The sequence below is a fragment of the Taudactylus pleione genome, unplaced genomic scaffold (genome assembly GCF_031769625.1).
Source record: "Taudactylus pleione unplaced genomic scaffold, aTauple2 ptg000421l, whole genome shotgun sequence".
Taxonomy (NCBI): domain Eukaryota; kingdom Metazoa; phylum Chordata; class Amphibia; order Anura; family Myobatrachidae; genus Taudactylus; species Taudactylus pleione.
In genome coordinates, this window is record NW_028284823.1 from 2,933,840 (window position 1) to 2,951,900 (window position 18,061).

At 43.3% G+C, this 18,061-nt stretch overlaps 1 protein-coding gene across 3 annotated transcripts in view; it reads left to right on the forward strand.

The window, feature by feature from the left end:
• The window catches only part of CACNA1E (calcium voltage-gated channel subunit alpha1 E), an 851,696-nt gene that overhangs the window by 787,157 nt on the left and 46,478 nt on the right, over positions 1 to 18,061 (forward strand). For all 3 annotated transcript variants that reach the window (XM_088447158.1, XM_088447156.1, XM_088447157.1), the window contains 7 exons: positions 411 to 548; positions 651 to 852; positions 3,084 to 3,248; positions 4,353 to 4,463; positions 4,607 to 4,690; positions 12,705 to 12,830; positions 17,745 to 17,810. In XM_088447158.1, the coding sequence (XP_088303284.1) occupies positions 411 to 548; positions 651 to 852; positions 3,084 to 3,248; positions 4,353 to 4,463; positions 4,607 to 4,690; positions 12,705 to 12,830; positions 17,745 to 17,810 (892 nt within the window). The remainder of the gene's footprint in view (positions 1 to 410; positions 549 to 650; positions 853 to 3,083; positions 3,249 to 4,352; positions 4,464 to 4,606; positions 4,691 to 12,704; positions 12,831 to 17,744; positions 17,811 to 18,061) is intronic.

The following is an 18,061-nucleotide window of genomic DNA, read 5'->3' on the forward strand; positions in this document are numbered from 1 at the left end:
TTGTGAGGTAGGGTCAGGTCAACCACAACTGTCCGAATGGTTACGATGTTACTCGATGGTACCGATGTTTTTTTGCTGACTTGCGGATGCATGTCATTGGAAGTGGCGGCTGTATACAGTGGTGGGAGTCTTGGTATAGAGCTGCTGTTGCCGTGCAATCTCATTCATTAGCATATTTTCGCAGCGAGTGGGGTGCGTGCGAATGCAGCCTTGCGAACCAACCTGAATCAGGCCCTATATGCATTCACTGAAAACACAAGCAATAACAATAATCTTGGTCTCAATTTGGTCATGGAGCCTGGGCTGGGTATTGCTGCATTTCTGCAATGTGGCCAGGGTGCAGCACAGTATAGAATATTTATTGACTATTATACATAGTGTAACTGATTACATGTGCTTAATCTGTTTAGAGGAAGTTACATTGATCATGAGAAAAACAGGATGGAGGTAAAACGTAGAGAATGGAAAAGATACGAATTCCATTATGACAACATCATTTGGGCTCTCCTTACACTGTTCACTGTGTCTACTGGAGAGGGCTGGCCCCAGTGAGTATTGTTTTACTAATGATAAAGCAATTTTACATACACTCTATGCCAGTGAGAAACACTCTTCCCAATGGGACGTCTTCTATCCTTTCTTGTAACTAGGGTTCTGCAACACTCTGTAGATGTGACCGAAGAAGATCGGGGCCCAAGTCGCAGCAACCGCATGGAGATGTCCATCTTCTATGTTGTCTACTTTGTAGTCTTCCCCTTCTTTTTCGTAAACATCTTTGTGGCTCTTATTATCATCACCTTCCAGGAGCAAGGGGACAAGATGATGGAAGAATGTCGGCTTGAGAAGAATGAGGTGATAATAGTACTCACTGGACTTCTATTGGTCCATGTTGTTTATGCACATCCGCTGAAACAATGTTCTACTTCACGTTCTACATTGTTTTATCTCCACAACACAGTAGTGTTCAGGGATGGTAATAAACTGCTAATCCTACTTCCCAATTACTGTAATCACATCATTTATATAAGCCTAAACTCCTGCTTTCATTTCAGTCATTTTTATTTATTCATGAAAACTGTAAACTGTGAAGAGTGTTATTATCTGTGGCTAAAAATTCCTATTCTAATACTTTTCTGTTTAGTTTTATACTCTGTATTTTTAATTATTTTTTGCTTTTGTAAAGTTATAAGTCATACCTGGCTTACAATTTGTAATTTAAAGTTGAATGATCTTATACATTTAATTAATATAATCAGAGTACTTTTGATCTAATATTGAATGTACTGTACATTTCTTGTCCTTGCTCTATTTCAAGGCTTGTAAATGTGGGTGCACCCGTACCTTTTGAAGCTTGTTGTCATGCGTTTCAGACAACTGTAACGCATACAGTATAGGTCTCCAAAAGTTTTAAATAAAAACTGTGAACTCCTTGTTTCCTAAAGTTTTCTCTGTAAATTTACATTATACTTTCTTTTAGATCCCAAATTTAGAAACTTACTGTACTCAGCGTTTTATTAAATTATGGTCAATTAGGAGTTCACAACGGGATATCAGTCAAGAGAATTTGGGTGGAAAAAACTGAACTATCCTGGAACCCCTATGCATAATATGAAACCAAAAAAACTGGAGTAAGGATTAGGATATTAATCCCTAATATTTGTACAAATTGGGCCTGACTCAGACCCGGTCGAAAGCGCTGAGCGCTAGCAACCGGGTCGATGGTGGCCCATAGTGCATGCGCACGACTGAGCCGGCTCCGTTGTGCGCATGCGCGAGACCCGGCTAGCGACGGGCACTCCGCCGCTCCAGGTCTCGCACCAAAGGGGGCAAGCTGTCAATGTTGAGTGACAGCTTGACCCCTTTGGTGGGCGGGCCGGAGGGGTGGCTGCCTAAACAGAGGCGTTCCCATGAGAACACCATTGTTCGTATATGCTTACAGCATTAGTACACTACTACCAGCACCTTTTGTTCCATTTTGATCTGTGGTCTAAACTGAAAAAAAAAATTAATTATATATAATATAAAGTAAGCAGAGACTTCTATGATTTTGATCCATTCACGCAGCATGCCCAATTACAGAGAATGCACCAAGGCACAGCTGATCCCACACAGAGTAATTACATTTGTATGAACAAGCTCCTATCTGATCTCCCGGCCTGGGTACCATTCTTTTAAGTTACTGGTCTATCCAAAAGTTTATACATATTCATCATATTAAACATTTATACTATAATTGAAATATAGTGCAGCTCAAATTTGTGTTGCAACCTGCCAGCGAGAAGCTTCACATATTACTGTAGCGTGATATAACAAGTTAATATTTCTTCATTTAGCTAGGAAATGCATTGGAAGATTTATTAACATATTAGAACATCACTCTGAGAGCTCTTCTTTACTTTAGCAGAATGTTAATTACAGATAAAGGTCAGTCGGTCCATCTACTGTAGGCTGCTTACTTAGCGTAATATTGGCTTAGTCTCACCATAGACATACAGATGGAGCACATTTCTATTAGATGATTAGCATGTTTCTCGCTACAGTTTTATTTCAGCACTTCACCTCTTCTGTACTGCATCTCTGCAGTGTAACCAGAGAGTGGCTGAGGTTAGTACATCACTCCGATGCTTACGTGGCATACCTGGAGATGTCGTAGGTTAAAAAGGAATATCCTCATCTGTATACTCTTATATTGGACATGTGTGGTGATTTTGTTGATCAATTTGGTCATTTTAAATCAAAATAGTTCAATATATTATGTCTACCAACCTCAAATAATTGATTTGTATGAAAAAAAAAAAAACCTTCCGAATCAATGACGTATTTTATATGCATATTTGTATACCGATTGTCAAATTGTTATGGTTGGTATAAGTAGAGACATTCAGGAAAAAGCACACGTGGAAAAGTTTGCAGCCGCCAATCAGAATTCTTTGGTCTGAGCTGATAGTTGTGGCTGACTTATAGGTATGCGCTACCTGTACCCTGTTCATGTTAATGAATAGGCCTGGCAATGCATGAATAAATCACTATAGTAAAGTCAATCGGATTACTTATGCTGAGAAATGTGTTACTGTGTTTCATAGAGAGCCTGCATAGACTTTGCTATAAGTGCAAAGCCACTCACGCGTTACATGCCACAGAATCGTCATACCTTCCAATACCGCGTGTGGCACTTCGTGGTCTCCCCATCTTTTGAATATACCATCATGGCTATGATTGCCCTAAACACGGTAGTACTGATGATGAAGGTAAGGAATGAATATGATTCTATGTAATTTATTGCATTTGTTTTGTAGTGTTAAATACAACACCAGATAATTACTCATTACTTGTGTTCCATAACATTGCATATCATTTAGAAAGCGTTGCTCAAGCATCATGTTAAACGTGCTGTAGGTCTATACACTTCTGACATGACAGCTGAAAGGTGCTGTTCTTATACTTTACACAAATGACAATAAGCATTGGAATATAAATATGGTACTGTACACTGTATAGTAACAGATTTTATTATTATATTGATGAATAATCTAGGAAACAATTTTTTTCCTATAATGTGATGTTACCATCTCACTCACCAATCAGAATTACCAAGGAAATTGTTTATAAAATGATATGCAGCATGCCTATATTCTGTGTACGACTGCAGGTGTATCGGCATGCTAAATTCTACGTTACAGTATCAGCGGCTGTGACACTGTAACGTTCTGCACACAGAATATAGGCATGCCGCATATCATTTTATTAACAGAAGCTGCTTGTGCTACGTATTCGCAACGCTTTGCGCATGAGACGCATTTGAAGGTAAAAATTCACACAAAAAAACAATTGGCTCTACAGAGTCACTCCATGGCATGACACGACTAGAAGGGATGTTTAACATGCAAGAAACGAAGATGTATATTGACACATCTTTATTTATTATTCCTCAGGTAGTGTGACCCACCAGGGATTTCCCCTGCAGCCCTGTGGGCCAGTTGGACCCTAGTCAGGTTCCAGATAATGCACTTGAATAGTAAATTGTTTCTCTATTAGAGGGTCAGTTACTTGGCAGAGCAGGACTACAGACTGGTGGCTGGCTGCACCCATTAAGCATGGTTCCCTTACCCCGGTTGACTCCTCACGCCCCAGTCCAACTCTGAATGCACCAAACCCACACTTGGGACACTTACTTTTCACCAGGAGGTGTCCATAAGCCTCTTGAGACCCACATGTTGCCCATCTTTGCTCCAACTTATGTTGTTGAGCTGAATAATGTTCTCTATTAGGACATCATTATTGCTTGGAAGTTTCTGTAGCTTATTATAGAACTTCATTCCTAACCTTACAAAAGTTATTTTCCTTCTTTTCAGTATTATTCAGCTCCATACACTTATGAACTTGCATTAAAATATTTGAACATTGCCTTCACCATGTTATTTTCCCTGGAGTGCATCCTCAAAATCATCGCGTTTGGATTCTTGGTATGTATCTCAATTACTTTGCTAATATCTGTTAAATTGTTCTGCCATAGACCTGATGATAAGGTTACTGTGTGACCGAAGATTCATATTTTATAATTACTGAATGATGTGAGCTAACACAACCATGCACTGTTTCCTAACAGAACTATTTCAGGGATACCTGGAACATTTTTGACTTCATCACAGTAATCGGTAGCATCACTGAGATTATTCTTACAGACAGTAAGGTGAGATGTTACTGCCATTTGCTATACTGATCTATTGCATGGTGAATAATATATTTCCAGCATTGAAAACAAATACATTTTATACTCGAGTTGTGAAATAATCTGCAATACAGGCTGATTTGAAAAGAAAAATGATTTTAAGCAATTTGAGAAACTAAAGTCACTTTTAATTTATTTACTTTTGTCAAAGATAGAAGTACAGTATAATTTTGGGGTCTACCAATGAATCTATTGGTGGTTCTGTGGGTTTTTATTTTTTTTCATTAACAATTACAACATAAACATTACACAATATGAAAAATAAAGCTAGTGAATACAAAGACATCCAAAATCACAAACAAGAACATGTGACCTTACCTTTAGTATAATGTGACTCGTCCAGTAGGTTAGTTTATATTACTGAGCTTTTTTCATGTAGTGTGTCTCCTGTTCCTCTTGGCTCTGTCTCTCACATGTGTCTGATTATGATTACTGCACTATTTGTTTGGAATACCAGTCGCTTTCTTTATGAATGCTCCCAACTAGATGCGCCTAGTGATGGGAGACCGGGTGGTGGGTGCATGTTTGTGATGTCATTGAGATTCTGTTTAAATCTTCACTCCTTTGATGGGTACCCGAGCAACAGGTTTTTTTACCTACTGTTGTTAGGGCTCCTTGTTTATCTAAGTTCCTGGATTTTTCTGACCTCTTCCTGGGTTAGTTACATGTTTATGAATCTGCACTATCCATTCAGATACCAGAACTGTATTCTGACCTGAACAAAGCTAGTCCAAGATGTTTGAGCTTTGATACCCATCCGAAAGAGGAAGGAAGGCAACTCTTATCACCCCTCCATTTATATCTACCACATTGTTCCTAAGTTACCAATTACCTTGAGAAATTCCCAATATGCATTGAAAAAAATTAAAGAATTGTTAGGATCTTGGAGGTGGAGAAGCATATAATCAACATCGGCACACAGATATGTGCTCTGCATGGTTCCACAATTTAAGCTAAGTTAAATTAGTGGCTACCACGATAGTCAACAGGTCAATAATCATGGAAGTATATACATTCTGATGAAACTTGCCTAATTCTTCATTAAAAATGCTGGATAAGTAACTAGCACAAAAGAGAGATCCGTGAGTTTTAGGATTGAAGAATTCACTGTCACATCAAGTATACTAACTTACAGATGGGTCCACATACATCTAGCCTCCTTGTGCGTTAAACAGCCCTTCTAGTTGCGCTATTCTGTGGCGTGATGTGGTAGCGCTGAGCGTCTTTGTGGAAGTTTTTACATTCAAATGCGTCTTATTTGCACATCGATGTGAATAGATAGTACAAGCAGCTTCTGCTCATTAAAATGATATGCAGCATGCCTATGTTCTGTGAGCCAGTGCGGGTGTAGCTGTATGCGTAATGCTACGTTACGGTGTCAGCATCTGTAACACTGTAACGTAGTGTCTAGCATGCAGATACACCCGCAGACGCACAAAGAACATAGGCATGCTGCATATAATTTTAATCAGCAGAAGCTGCTTGTGCTATGGATTCACATCGCTATGCGAATAAGTCGCATTTGAAGGTAAAAAGTTGCACGAAAAGACGCTTGGCGCTACCAAGTCACACTGAGCTCCTGCGTAATGTGTGGCACGACTTGTAGCGCGCGGAGGATAGATGTATGTGGACACAGCTGTACAGCTGTATTCAACCTATTTGTTTAAAAACTCTTGGATATTCTGGTATCCTTAGGAAATATATCCAATTAAATCATAACATGTTATGTCCAATGGGCCTTTTTATTTGCATTATAAAATAATATATAGTGTAAACTTTTGGTGTTTATTTTTCTATTTTTCTTCTTCTTTTATTAGCGACAGTGGGCCTGATTCAGAGTTGTATACTATACTGATGTTTTCACAGTTGAGCAAATTTCTGCTACTGCGCATGCGCGAAGCACTGAGGAACGTACGCGCAAGCTGTAGTTTGAGACAACATTCGCAATGTTTCTATAATTGCAAGGTCGTGAACAGACCTTTGAGATCCATGGGCTTTCTCGGGTGGAGTCAGGGAGGTGGCCAAAAGTGTTCGCAAAAAGAGGCCGGTCCATGGACGTGTTATGGGGGGGTCCAAAGGGTGTGTCTGCGATTGCAGCTGCCTTCCCAATCGCAGAACCACAGTTGCAGAGGCCAATTTTAGAAAGAAAGTTGACCCGGAATTTGCGCAGCCCAGGACTTACTGGAGGAGTCGATGTGCATCCGATGTTGCGTCAATGGTGGTGTGTTCTGTACGCAGTGTAGATGGGGTATGTGGGTGTAGCAACATTTCACAGTCCATCACACAGTATTGTAGGCGGGGAGGTCATGCGGTCAAGATACCGGCGGGCGCCATCCCGACACTCACATCTCGACATGGGACTAAAGATAGGCGTTGAAATCCCAATGCCTATCATTAGCCCCACTATTAAATCCCGACACCCGGCATATTGAACTAAGGTAAGCCGGGTGTCTTAGCATCTAGCCGCAGGGGAGGGAGCTTAGCTTTACGGATCTCAGAGGGGACTAAGGGTTAGGCACCCCCCAGGGAGGGTTAGAGTAGGGAAAGGGGGTTAGGATTAGGCACCACTAGTGGGGGGTTGGGGCTAAGCACCTCCCCAGGAGGGTAAGGTTTAGGGTGCGTGGTGGGGGGGGGTGAGGTACAGGGCAAAATTTACTAAGCAGCAGTTTCTATTCTATTCTAAACCCCGGGGGTTTGTTGGCAGTTTTGCAGCAGTTTCTAAATGACAGCCCTGTTCTATTCTATTCTAAAATATGTTTTGACTGTGGTTTGGTGGCGGTTTTGCTATCTGCAGATTTACTAAGGCCAAAACCGCTGCAAAACTGCCATCAAAACACATTTTAGAATAGAATAGAACAGGACTGTCATTCAGAAACCGCTGCAAAACTGCCACCAAACCCCCGGGGTTTAGAACAGAATAGAGCCCACCAACAAACCACCAGGGTTTAGAATAGAATAGAACCCGCCGTCAAACCACCGTTTAGTAAATTTTGCCCTTAGGCTCTAACGGGGGGGAGGTTAGGGTTAGGCACTAGGGGGGGAGGTTAGGGTTAGGCACTAGGGGGGAAGGTTAGGGTTAGGCACCACTAAGGGAGGGTTAGGGTAGGGAGAGGGGAGGGTTCAAGTAATTACCGCCTGCAGTCTGGATTTTCGACCCTTCGGGCTGCCGCTGTCAGTATTTGATCCGGCGGCTAAACAGCTGCTGGCATTACATACCGATTCTGGCAGGGACTCTGTTGGCAGGTATCAGCATATATTCACACATAATCTGCAAGCGTGATAGCAGCTACAAGTGCAATAGCGTACAACTCTGAATAAGCCCTATGACAGCTTTTGCAAGTTACCTAGTAGAGTTTTTGTCTTCATTAGGTATATATTATATACAAACATCTACAGTTAAATATAATTAACTAAATATCTTCTTATTATTGATAATGGACCTATATTGTGTAATTATATATTGTTGTTCCTAGAGCTGTTTAACAAACAATCTACTGATGTGTCCTCACTAACTTATTCTCAGTTCGTGCCCAATAGCCCTGTTTGGTGTGCCACGGATTCTGTGACTAAGCCACGCTATGCATACCGCCATGTAGTTTTGTATTGAATGTGCTTCTTATTTGCGCCAAGATAGCAACAAAAGTAGAAAACATGAATACATTTAAGACTGGCGCTGGCTTTGCATACAGCAGGGTGTGCGAGGCTAGCCTGGGAAAAAGGCGAAAGACGGGATCGATACGAGTGTGCCGCGCCCATGCATCCCGCCACGCATCTCATTTGCAAATCCTAAGTACCCAATACACTATAAGCGACTTTGGATGAAGCTGCAGAGCGATACAGGTGCAAAATTAAGATATAGGTATGAAAGTCGCTGCACGTGCTGGAGCGTCTAAGTCACACCATGCATCTTACACCCTATGGCGTAAAAAGAATGGGTGAATGAGGACTCATCTGTATCATAGCAATGTTTTTATTAGAAGTTTTTACAAATATACCCTTAATAATATAAAACCCCTGGCATTTTTTGCGCTAATAGCCCATAGGAACCATTGATACAGATACTCATATTACTTACAGAAGCAACAGTGATTTAAAGTACAGTGAATCAAAAATTGCTTTACATACACACATACTTGAATAACAAAGTACAGATGTGTCCTCATACACCTAACATCCATACGCCATATGGAGCGAGACAGGCACAACCCAGCATTGCTGAGAAGTGACCGATCCCTCCACTCAAGGAGGATCTCCAACTCCCTCCTGGAATATAGCCGCTGCCTCACACATTTTCTAAAACATACGGTAGGGCGCACAATGATGGATATTAATGACTTGGAGTGCACGCATGCGGCGGACATGAAATGATTCTGTAGTGCTGCATTGACTGGCACTTCCAGCTATGTGTCCCACTGGGCATGCGCAGTACTATGAGCCCCCATACACCACAGCATAGCTTGACTAGCATGTGCCAGAGATCTCATGTGCAACCCCCAGAGCTGGCAGCCACCACAGTGCCGACGTGCCGACAGTGCAGGAAGTGTGCATCTTAAAACGCACAGTCTGTTTGTAATACAGAGACCCCACTTTCAAACAGACCCCACTGCTAGTTTCTAAAGTCAAGAAATCACTAAAAGTCATGAAATCACTATAGTGTCTAAGTCTGGGACAGCGCCGACAGTGCCGACATTGACGCAAGTGAGCTGTGCGTACGTGTGAAATATTTTTATAAAAAAGTACAGGACTCACTCACACACTTAATGTAATGATTTAAAACTTTATTAGACATTCTTCTACAGCTCTGATTCCATGAAGAAAACACTGTACTATAGTGTACTAAATCACAGCTTCTGTCAGTCAATCATCGGGCGGTGATACAGAAAATGCATTGGAAATCTGGTGCATGTGCTGTGTAGTTTAGGAAAAGTGACACCTGGTGGACAAGAAGTTGTATTACACGTTATGACTTTTTTCCAGTGCTACACAACGTTCCATTACGAAACATTCTGTGTGACGTGACACAAGGCATACTGTGTGGCGCGAGATGCATGGCGCACTACATGGCGTATGGAGCAACAAACTAGCTGGGCACATCTGTACGCCACATCTTCTTTTTCTTTACATTTTGCGACTTACTCAGATTGCATTGAAACGCCATTCACAGTGTACTCTAGACGCTGGGCTGCGATTTTAACTGCACAGGAATTAGTTTTAAAAATGTACAAAGTCGCAGATAAAGCACAATGGAACTTGGCGTGAGAAAAATAGGTGGCCGTTGCATCGCATTTACCAATATATATTCATTCGCACACAGGTGTAGTGATGTCACACATCAAATTGATCAGTGTACAGATGTGTTCTCACCGTGGATTCTACCTAGGGGCTGCAGCTCCCCCCAGTAAAATCAGCCACTTCAGTGAGTTGCATTGGCTTCACTGTGTCTCCTCCCCCTGGGACTGCCAGGCCAGGCTACGATTAGCAGAGAGCGGTTTCCAGTGGAAGCCGTGGCTCTGCCTTTCGGGCAGCCCTACACGGCTTCTCAGGGCTGCAATCAATGCAGCCCCAAGATGCCAGTGTTATGCGCATGCATGGCTCCACTGCCACTCATGCGCTGGTCCCGGCGCCTGCCAGATCTATTGCGCAGGCGCCAGGAACCTGTCCGGCCACACAAGCCAGCAGCAGAGGCAGCCCGCCTCAGGTAAGAGGGCAGGAGCCATTGCTGGTCCTCACTCATCTGTGCTGCAATCATGGCGCGACTGGTCTAGTGAGCCTCTGCTAGCGACGGGCGTCTTTTTGCTTCTTTCTGTGCACAGTGTGATGTGACTAGGATGCACCAGGAGACTGTGCTGCTTAATTTGATAGGTGACACTTGCATACCTCCCAACTTTGGAAAGTTCTGCATCAGAACTGTCACATGCCTGGAAAGGGGGCGTGGTCTTATAGTGAAGGGGCGTGTCATCATCATTTCGGGGCAAGACCAGCATCCATGGAGATACTGGTCTTCCCCCAGGGCTCTCCCCGAACAATGAAGAGATGGGCATGACATCTATTCACCCGCTGCTCTGCTCTGCGGTGAGATTGATTTCCCCAAATTTCCCCCCAATGCGGGACACTGCGGCCCGCTGGTGGGACGGCGGGACAGTTCCTGGATAGCGGGACTGTCCAGCCAGAAGAGGGACAGTTGGAAGGTACAGTAGGCACTTGTATGTGCACTATGATGCTGCAGCCACAGCTGCATTCTCAGTTGCACATAGATATATAAGTGTCACCTATCAAATTAATCAGCACAGTCTCCTGGTGCTTTCAAGTTGCATCACTTTGCAACTTAGATTCATTTTCGGCGCAAAAAGATGCCTGAAACTAGCAGATTGGCTTGGGAACTGATGGTTCACTCACGCTAGGCATATTGCGCTGCATGGCGTATTCAGGCTAGATGAGCAAGGACACATCTGTAATCTAATAAAGTAGTTTTGCCACTAATTGTTTCATTTGTATGAATAAGACTCACATCTTGTACGAATAAGACTCACATCTTGTACAAATAAGACACACATCTTGTACGAATAAGACACACATCTTGTACGAGTAAGACACACATCTTGTACGAATAAGACAATCATCTTGTACGAATAAGACACACATCTTGTACGAATAAGACTCACATCTTGTACGAATAAGACACACATCTTGTACGAGTAAGACACACATCTTGTACGAATAAGACACACATCTTGTACGAGTAAGACTCACATCTTGTACGAATAAGACACACATCTTGTACGAATAAGACACACATCTTGTACGAATAAGACACACATCTTGTACGAATAAGACACACTTCTTGTACGAATAAGACACACATCTTGTACGAATAAGACACACATCTTGTACGAATAAGACACACATCTTGTACGAATAAGACACACATCTTGTACGAATAAGACTCACATCTTGTACGAATAAGACTCACATCTTGTACGAATAAGACACACATCTTGTACGAATAAGACACACATCTTGTACGAATAAGACTCACATCTTGTACGAATAAGACTCACATCTTGTACGAATAAGACTCACATCTTGTACGAATAAGACTCACATCTTGTACGAATAAGACACACATCTTGTACGAATAAGACTCACATCTTGTACGAATAAGACTCACATCTTGTACGAATAAGACTCACATCTTGTACGAATAAGACACACATCTTGAGTGATAAAGACGCCGAGTCACACGGGGCCAGGTGCGCTGAGAGGGGCTGTTTAGCACGAATAAAGCCATGGTATATGAGGACACATCTGTATGGGAGCACCATGTGCTTCCAACATCAGATGCACATATAGCTCCTGTAATCAATAATAAACTGTGTATATGAGGGGTTTTCTAAAGACGGATTGCAGATGTCATTTCTGGAGCCCCTATTCATTTATCATTAGTGAGTTGTTATATATACAGTAATACAGCACCATAATGTGTTCCTGTAGTAGCTGTGAAAAAGCTGTCCTTAGATTAAAGTGTGTTTTGCTGCTTATATTTATGACATTACATCAAGGAACGTACTGCTACAAGGCATTATGGGAGCTGGAGGTTGTGTCTGCTTCATTACTACATACATACTGTGTGGACAAGAAATCGCTAAAATATACAGTACAGAATGAAATTTCAGGTTAGGAAATTAAGTAAATATTTGCTTCTAAATTGGCCAACAATATACTGATTATATAATCTGGTTCAAGCTAATAGAGAACAGAAGTCATCTTCACACCTAGATGTGGCACTCTTAATTCTATAATCAGTTGTTTACTGTATTCTTCTATTGACCAAAACAATGGGGTGGGTACCTGATATTCACGCTCTCAGCGCCATAGTGTAGTACTACAGTAGGAAAGCACAGAGGACCATGTCTATATTAGCTCATGGAGAATGTCTGTATCTTTTGCTATTAATAATAATAATTGTTTGATCTAGTTGGTGAACACCAGCAGCTTCAACATGAGTTTCCTGAAGCTGTTCCGAGCTGCCCGACTCATTAAGCTTCTCCGGCAGGGATACACAATCCGCATCTTACTATGGACTTTTGTACAATCTTTCAAGGTAATACACAACTTTTCTTGTCTACTGTAATTCAACCATGAAAATTCCAAGTGTTTTTGCACTAGATGTACTGTAGCCGTGCTGCATGTGTTCACATGAATCCTGCCTGTCTCTCAGTTTATATTACAGTATGTGACTGGTTGTAATCATCTATTAGGATCCACAATCAGTGACATAACTAGAGACTTATGGGCAGGGCCGGCCCGAGCCTAATATTTTTGGTAAGCGAAGATACATTTTGGAGCCCCCTGGCGGAATTTGCACGTGTCGACGGTGTGTGCACCCGACAAAGGAAAGGAGTGTGGTATAATGGGAAAAGCCATAATCATGAGCACCGCCCTGTAATTCCAATCATGCTGGGTACATGCCCAGTGCTCTTGGAGCTGCTGGGAATGCTCTGTCCCTTTCTCTAGTCAATAGATGCTGCATGCAAGTGCATGGCATTTATTCACCATCCCCCCCATCTGGGACACTTTCTCGCCATAATCGGGGTGGTTAGGAGGTATTCTAAAGGCGAGGTCTCAAAAGAAAGAGGTGTGGTCACGCAATAATATCCCCAATTCAAACTACACCACAGAGTAGTGCCCCTTATATACAGTGCCAATATTAGTGCCCCTTATACACAATACCCACAGTAGTAGTGTCCCTAATACAATGCCCACAGTAGTACTGTCCCTTGTACAATGCCTACAGCTATAGTGTCACTTACACATAATGCCCACAGCAGTGGTACCCCTTATGCAGTGCCCCCAGTAGTGGCGCCCCTTCTGCAATGCCCCCATTGGTAGTGGCCCCAGTAGTAATGCCCCCAGTGGTAGTGCCCCCAAACGTAATGCTCCCTGTAAATGTGCCCCCTGTAGTAATGTCCCCAATAGTAATGCCCCATGTATCAGTTCCCCCATTAGAAATGCCCCTGCAATAATGCCCCCAGAAGTACTGCAGCCAATAGTAAGGCCACTGTAAAACTGTCCCCAGTAATAGCACCCCCAGTAGTAATGTCCATGTAATAATGCACCAAGTAGTTAGCGCCCAGTAGTAGTGCCCCTGTAATAATGCCCCCAGTATAAGTGCCCATGTAAGTGCCCCCGGTAGTAATGCCCCCTGTAAATGTGCCCCCAGTAGTAATGCCCCTGTTATAATGCCCCCAGTAGTAGTGCCCATGTAAAAGTGCCCCCAGTAGTAATGCCCCAGTAAAAGTAACCCCAGTAGTAATGCCCTATGTAAGAGTACCCCAGTAGTAATGCCCTATGTAAAAGTGCCCCCAGTAGTAATGCCCCTGTAAAAGTGCCCCCAGTAGTAATGCCCTATGTAAGAGTGCCCCCAGTAGTAATGCCCCCTGTAAATGTGCCCCCAGTAGTAATGCCCCCGTAAATGTGCCCCCAGTAGTAATGCCCTATGTAAGAGTGCCCCCAGTAGTAATGCCCCCTGTAAAACACAATACTTACCTCAAGCCCCGATCCTGCGTCCTCTGCCGTCCGCCGCTCCTCGTTACTATGGGAGAGACGTCATGACGTGTCTCCCATAGTGCCTGTGGGGGGAGCCGGAAGCCGGAGCTCAGGAGTGTGCTCCGGCTGCCGCTGTGAGGAGCCGGGTGCCCGCTGGTAGAATCACAGCGGGTGCCCGGCAAATGGACCTCCCTGCGACAGCCGGGAGGGGGAGGAGTATTGCGGGAAAGAGTGTGGCGACTGGAGGGGACGGGAGGAGTGTGGGCACTCACCATCGAAGTATGGAAAACAGTACATCTTTACTGACAGGACCTTTCTCAAAGACTTTCTGTGGTGCCACGGTGTCCATGTTCTCTGGTCTTGAGAAAGGTCCTGTCAGACCGAAACATCAACTTATGCTTTCAGACACGAGTAAATAAATAAGTGCTGTTTTCCATACTTCGATGGTGAGCGACAATTTCTTTGGATATTGCTGCATTTGGACTTTTCAAGTCTTTAGTGGAGTACTGGTGCATACACACAGTCAGATTTGATGAACGATTGAACAATTTTTACAACGATTTGAACTATTTCATCAACGATGAACGATTTCTGACAGTATTAAAATGAATGAAATCGTCAAAATCTGACTGCAAACACAGTCGATGTCAGAGATCGTTATCTGACATGCCACATACCTCCCAACATGACCGTCTCCAGGAGGGACACAATGCTCTGGTCCTGGACTTCCCTGGTAAGAGGTGGGGCTGCAGCGCAGTTCAAAATTCAAATAGGGGAGTCACACCAACTGTCATTTCACACGCTGCCAAACATCACTGGCTGGGGCTCACTGGCAGTTGGTGTGACTCCCCTATTTGAATTTTGGCCTGTACTGCAGCCCCACCTCTGGAGCCTCCACCAATCATAAGTTACCAGGGAAATCCAGTACCAGAGCATTGTGTCCCTCCTGGAGAGGGTCATGTTGGGAGGTATGCATGCGGGAATGCGCATCGTTCATCGTTGCATGCCCTACATGTCAAAGATATGAACGATTGAACGATTTTTGCAATCGTTATCGTTCATATCTGAAACATGCAGCATACCTCCTGCTTAAGACTATTGGATCGTGCGTGCAGTCTGTATATACAAGTGTGTGTGTGTGTGTATATATATGTTATATATATATATATATATATATATATATATATATATACTGTACTGTGTGTGTGTATATATATATATATATATATATATATATATATATATATATATAGCATAGCAGCGCTGCTATTTTGGTGTCACCCCCTTTTATTGTATAACCCGTTGCGGCCTGCATCCCCGCATGAAGCCACTGCATACTGGCATACTTTCCTTCCCATATGGGGGCTCCAAGTGACTAGTGTGTATAGGGTGACACAGTTCCTCTCACTTGCTTACAATCTTGTCGTCGTGCCATAGAGCCACCCTTGTCACAATGGAAGTGAGCAGGGTACATGAGGGTGGTCTGCTTGTTTGGGAGTTCGGGGGCCTCCTGGAATGCCCAGGAGAGTAGGTAGTCATGCCAATATTGCTTTACCGAACTTTCACTTCTAAAATAATAGCCACCTAATATAAAAGAGCTAAAAATAAGAGTCTCAAAAATAGTCCCCGTACATTGACAAGAATTTAGATCGTTGACAATGTAGCAACATATGCTGCTGTTATCACTTGTCATATATTACAGGTTGAATGAAGTATGTAACAGGAAGTTTGCTATGTATAGGAAAGTCCGCCCCCACCCCTAAATCACAGCTTCACCGCAAACATTCTAATTTCCAATAAGCCTCTGAAACCATTACATGTAAAGGGCAGCTAGCTTATGATATATTAGTTCACTTAGATTTTAGGTATAGTGGACCGATAACATTTATGCCATTTTTTCATGATGTTATTCGGGCCTGAAAATGTGTTTAAGAAACTTTATTTTACTGTACGTGTTTTTCGTATTTGCATTGAATTTAGTGCCTGATAAATCAAGGAACGCAAAGGAGAGAACACACGCACTTGAACAGTGTTTTGAACTGCGCATGCGTATGCATGAACTAGCCAATGCGATCGGGTTAGGGTGCGCAGACTACACGCAGTGTGTACCCTTACGAAATTGATTGACAGGAAGTGCCATTTGTGGGTGGTACGAACGCAGGCATTATAACACCGTTATAGGGGCGTGCATAATTAAGGAAGTGCAGCGGCATACGCATTATGTATGTAAGCTGTACATAGGAAGCGGCTGAAATCCTGCAGCAGGTCAGGTGAACCACTATTATGCTAATGGGTCCGATGGTTCTCGATGTTACCGATGTTTACGCTACCTTGCATACTGATCAAGCTGTGAGTAAAGGGAGATGGGCGGCTTAATATGGGGCTGGGCGTCTGCATCTTGTGCTGCAGTCTTCATGCGTATGCATTGATTAGCATATTCTCGCAGCGGACGGGTGCGTGCATCTGCTAACGTGCTGTCCTGGCTGAATCAGGCCCTTAGTTCCAATTCCTTCTTGTTTAAAATAGTATAGGTGTTGCGGAAACACTAGTGGGCCTCTCCTGTCTCACAGATTTTTAGGCTGGAGAATTGAGACAAACGTGCGCACAAGAAGGGTGCATGGTCACGCATCACAGAAGTGTGTCAAGCACTTTTAGACCACTCCCATCCCATTCCATTCCCCATTAAAGCACCCTTTAAATTATTCACATACTGTAACAGGGACACACTGCTATGCAGAGCAGCAGTGAATGATGAATGGTCTAAGCTGCCCCGATCTGGAAGATCCCGTATAAGGGCCTCATTCAGCAAGGATCGCTGATGCGGCTGCCATCGTGTACACAGGTCTGCTGCGAAAGTATGCTAATAATTGCAATCGCACGCACAAAATGCAGATGCCCACTTCCCATCTCGCACACCCGTAATACCTTGCAATTCAGGCAAAACATCGGCAATATCGAAGTACATCGGAGCCACTAGCACATTTAGGGCAGGACTGTCCCTACCACTAAATTGCTAACAACCACGCACGCTATGAGACCCCAGACTGCGGAGGCCATCGCAGTGGATAATATATGCACGCCTCTGCAACGGCGTTAAAGCGCACTGGCATGCCTGCGTTTTCCCAACCACCCCCTGTCACAACCCACAAACGGTATTTCCTGTCAATCACTCTGCGATGGGTTTGCATACTGATAGTGATCACAGTCCCAATCGCAGGGAGGCATTTGCGCACTCGCATTGCGATGCATACGGGTACGCAGTACGCAACAATCGCCCGTCTGCATACACTTTAGCAGTTGTGATCCAAGATGAATGATGCCTTAAATCAGGACCATAGAGAGGTATGCTTCTTGTGTACTGGCTGATGTGATAACCTGCATTTGCAAATCTGAGTTTAAGAATTGGGCATCCCTGATCCTGCATGCAGTTGTATTGTAGTTGAATAACTTTCTGTTGCTTTATTTTCAGGCTCTTCCTTATGTCTGCCTCTTGATTGCAATGCTGTTCTTCATCTACGCCATTATCGGAATGCAGGTTAGTCCCTGGGAACATGTGTGACTGCAGAAAGGACCTTATTTTCAGCCAACCTGTAGCAAGGCTTTTATTGTGCAATTGTCTCGCTTTACTGCATAGTTCACAAGTAACCACAAAAAATAAAAAAAAAACACATTTGCCCATAAGGACCGCAGCTGTGATTTTGCACGGACCGCAGCTGCCAAAATATGCTAATAGTTCCAAAGCTTATCCGAGAATAGGGACGCCTACTGCTGCCTTCTCATCTGCTT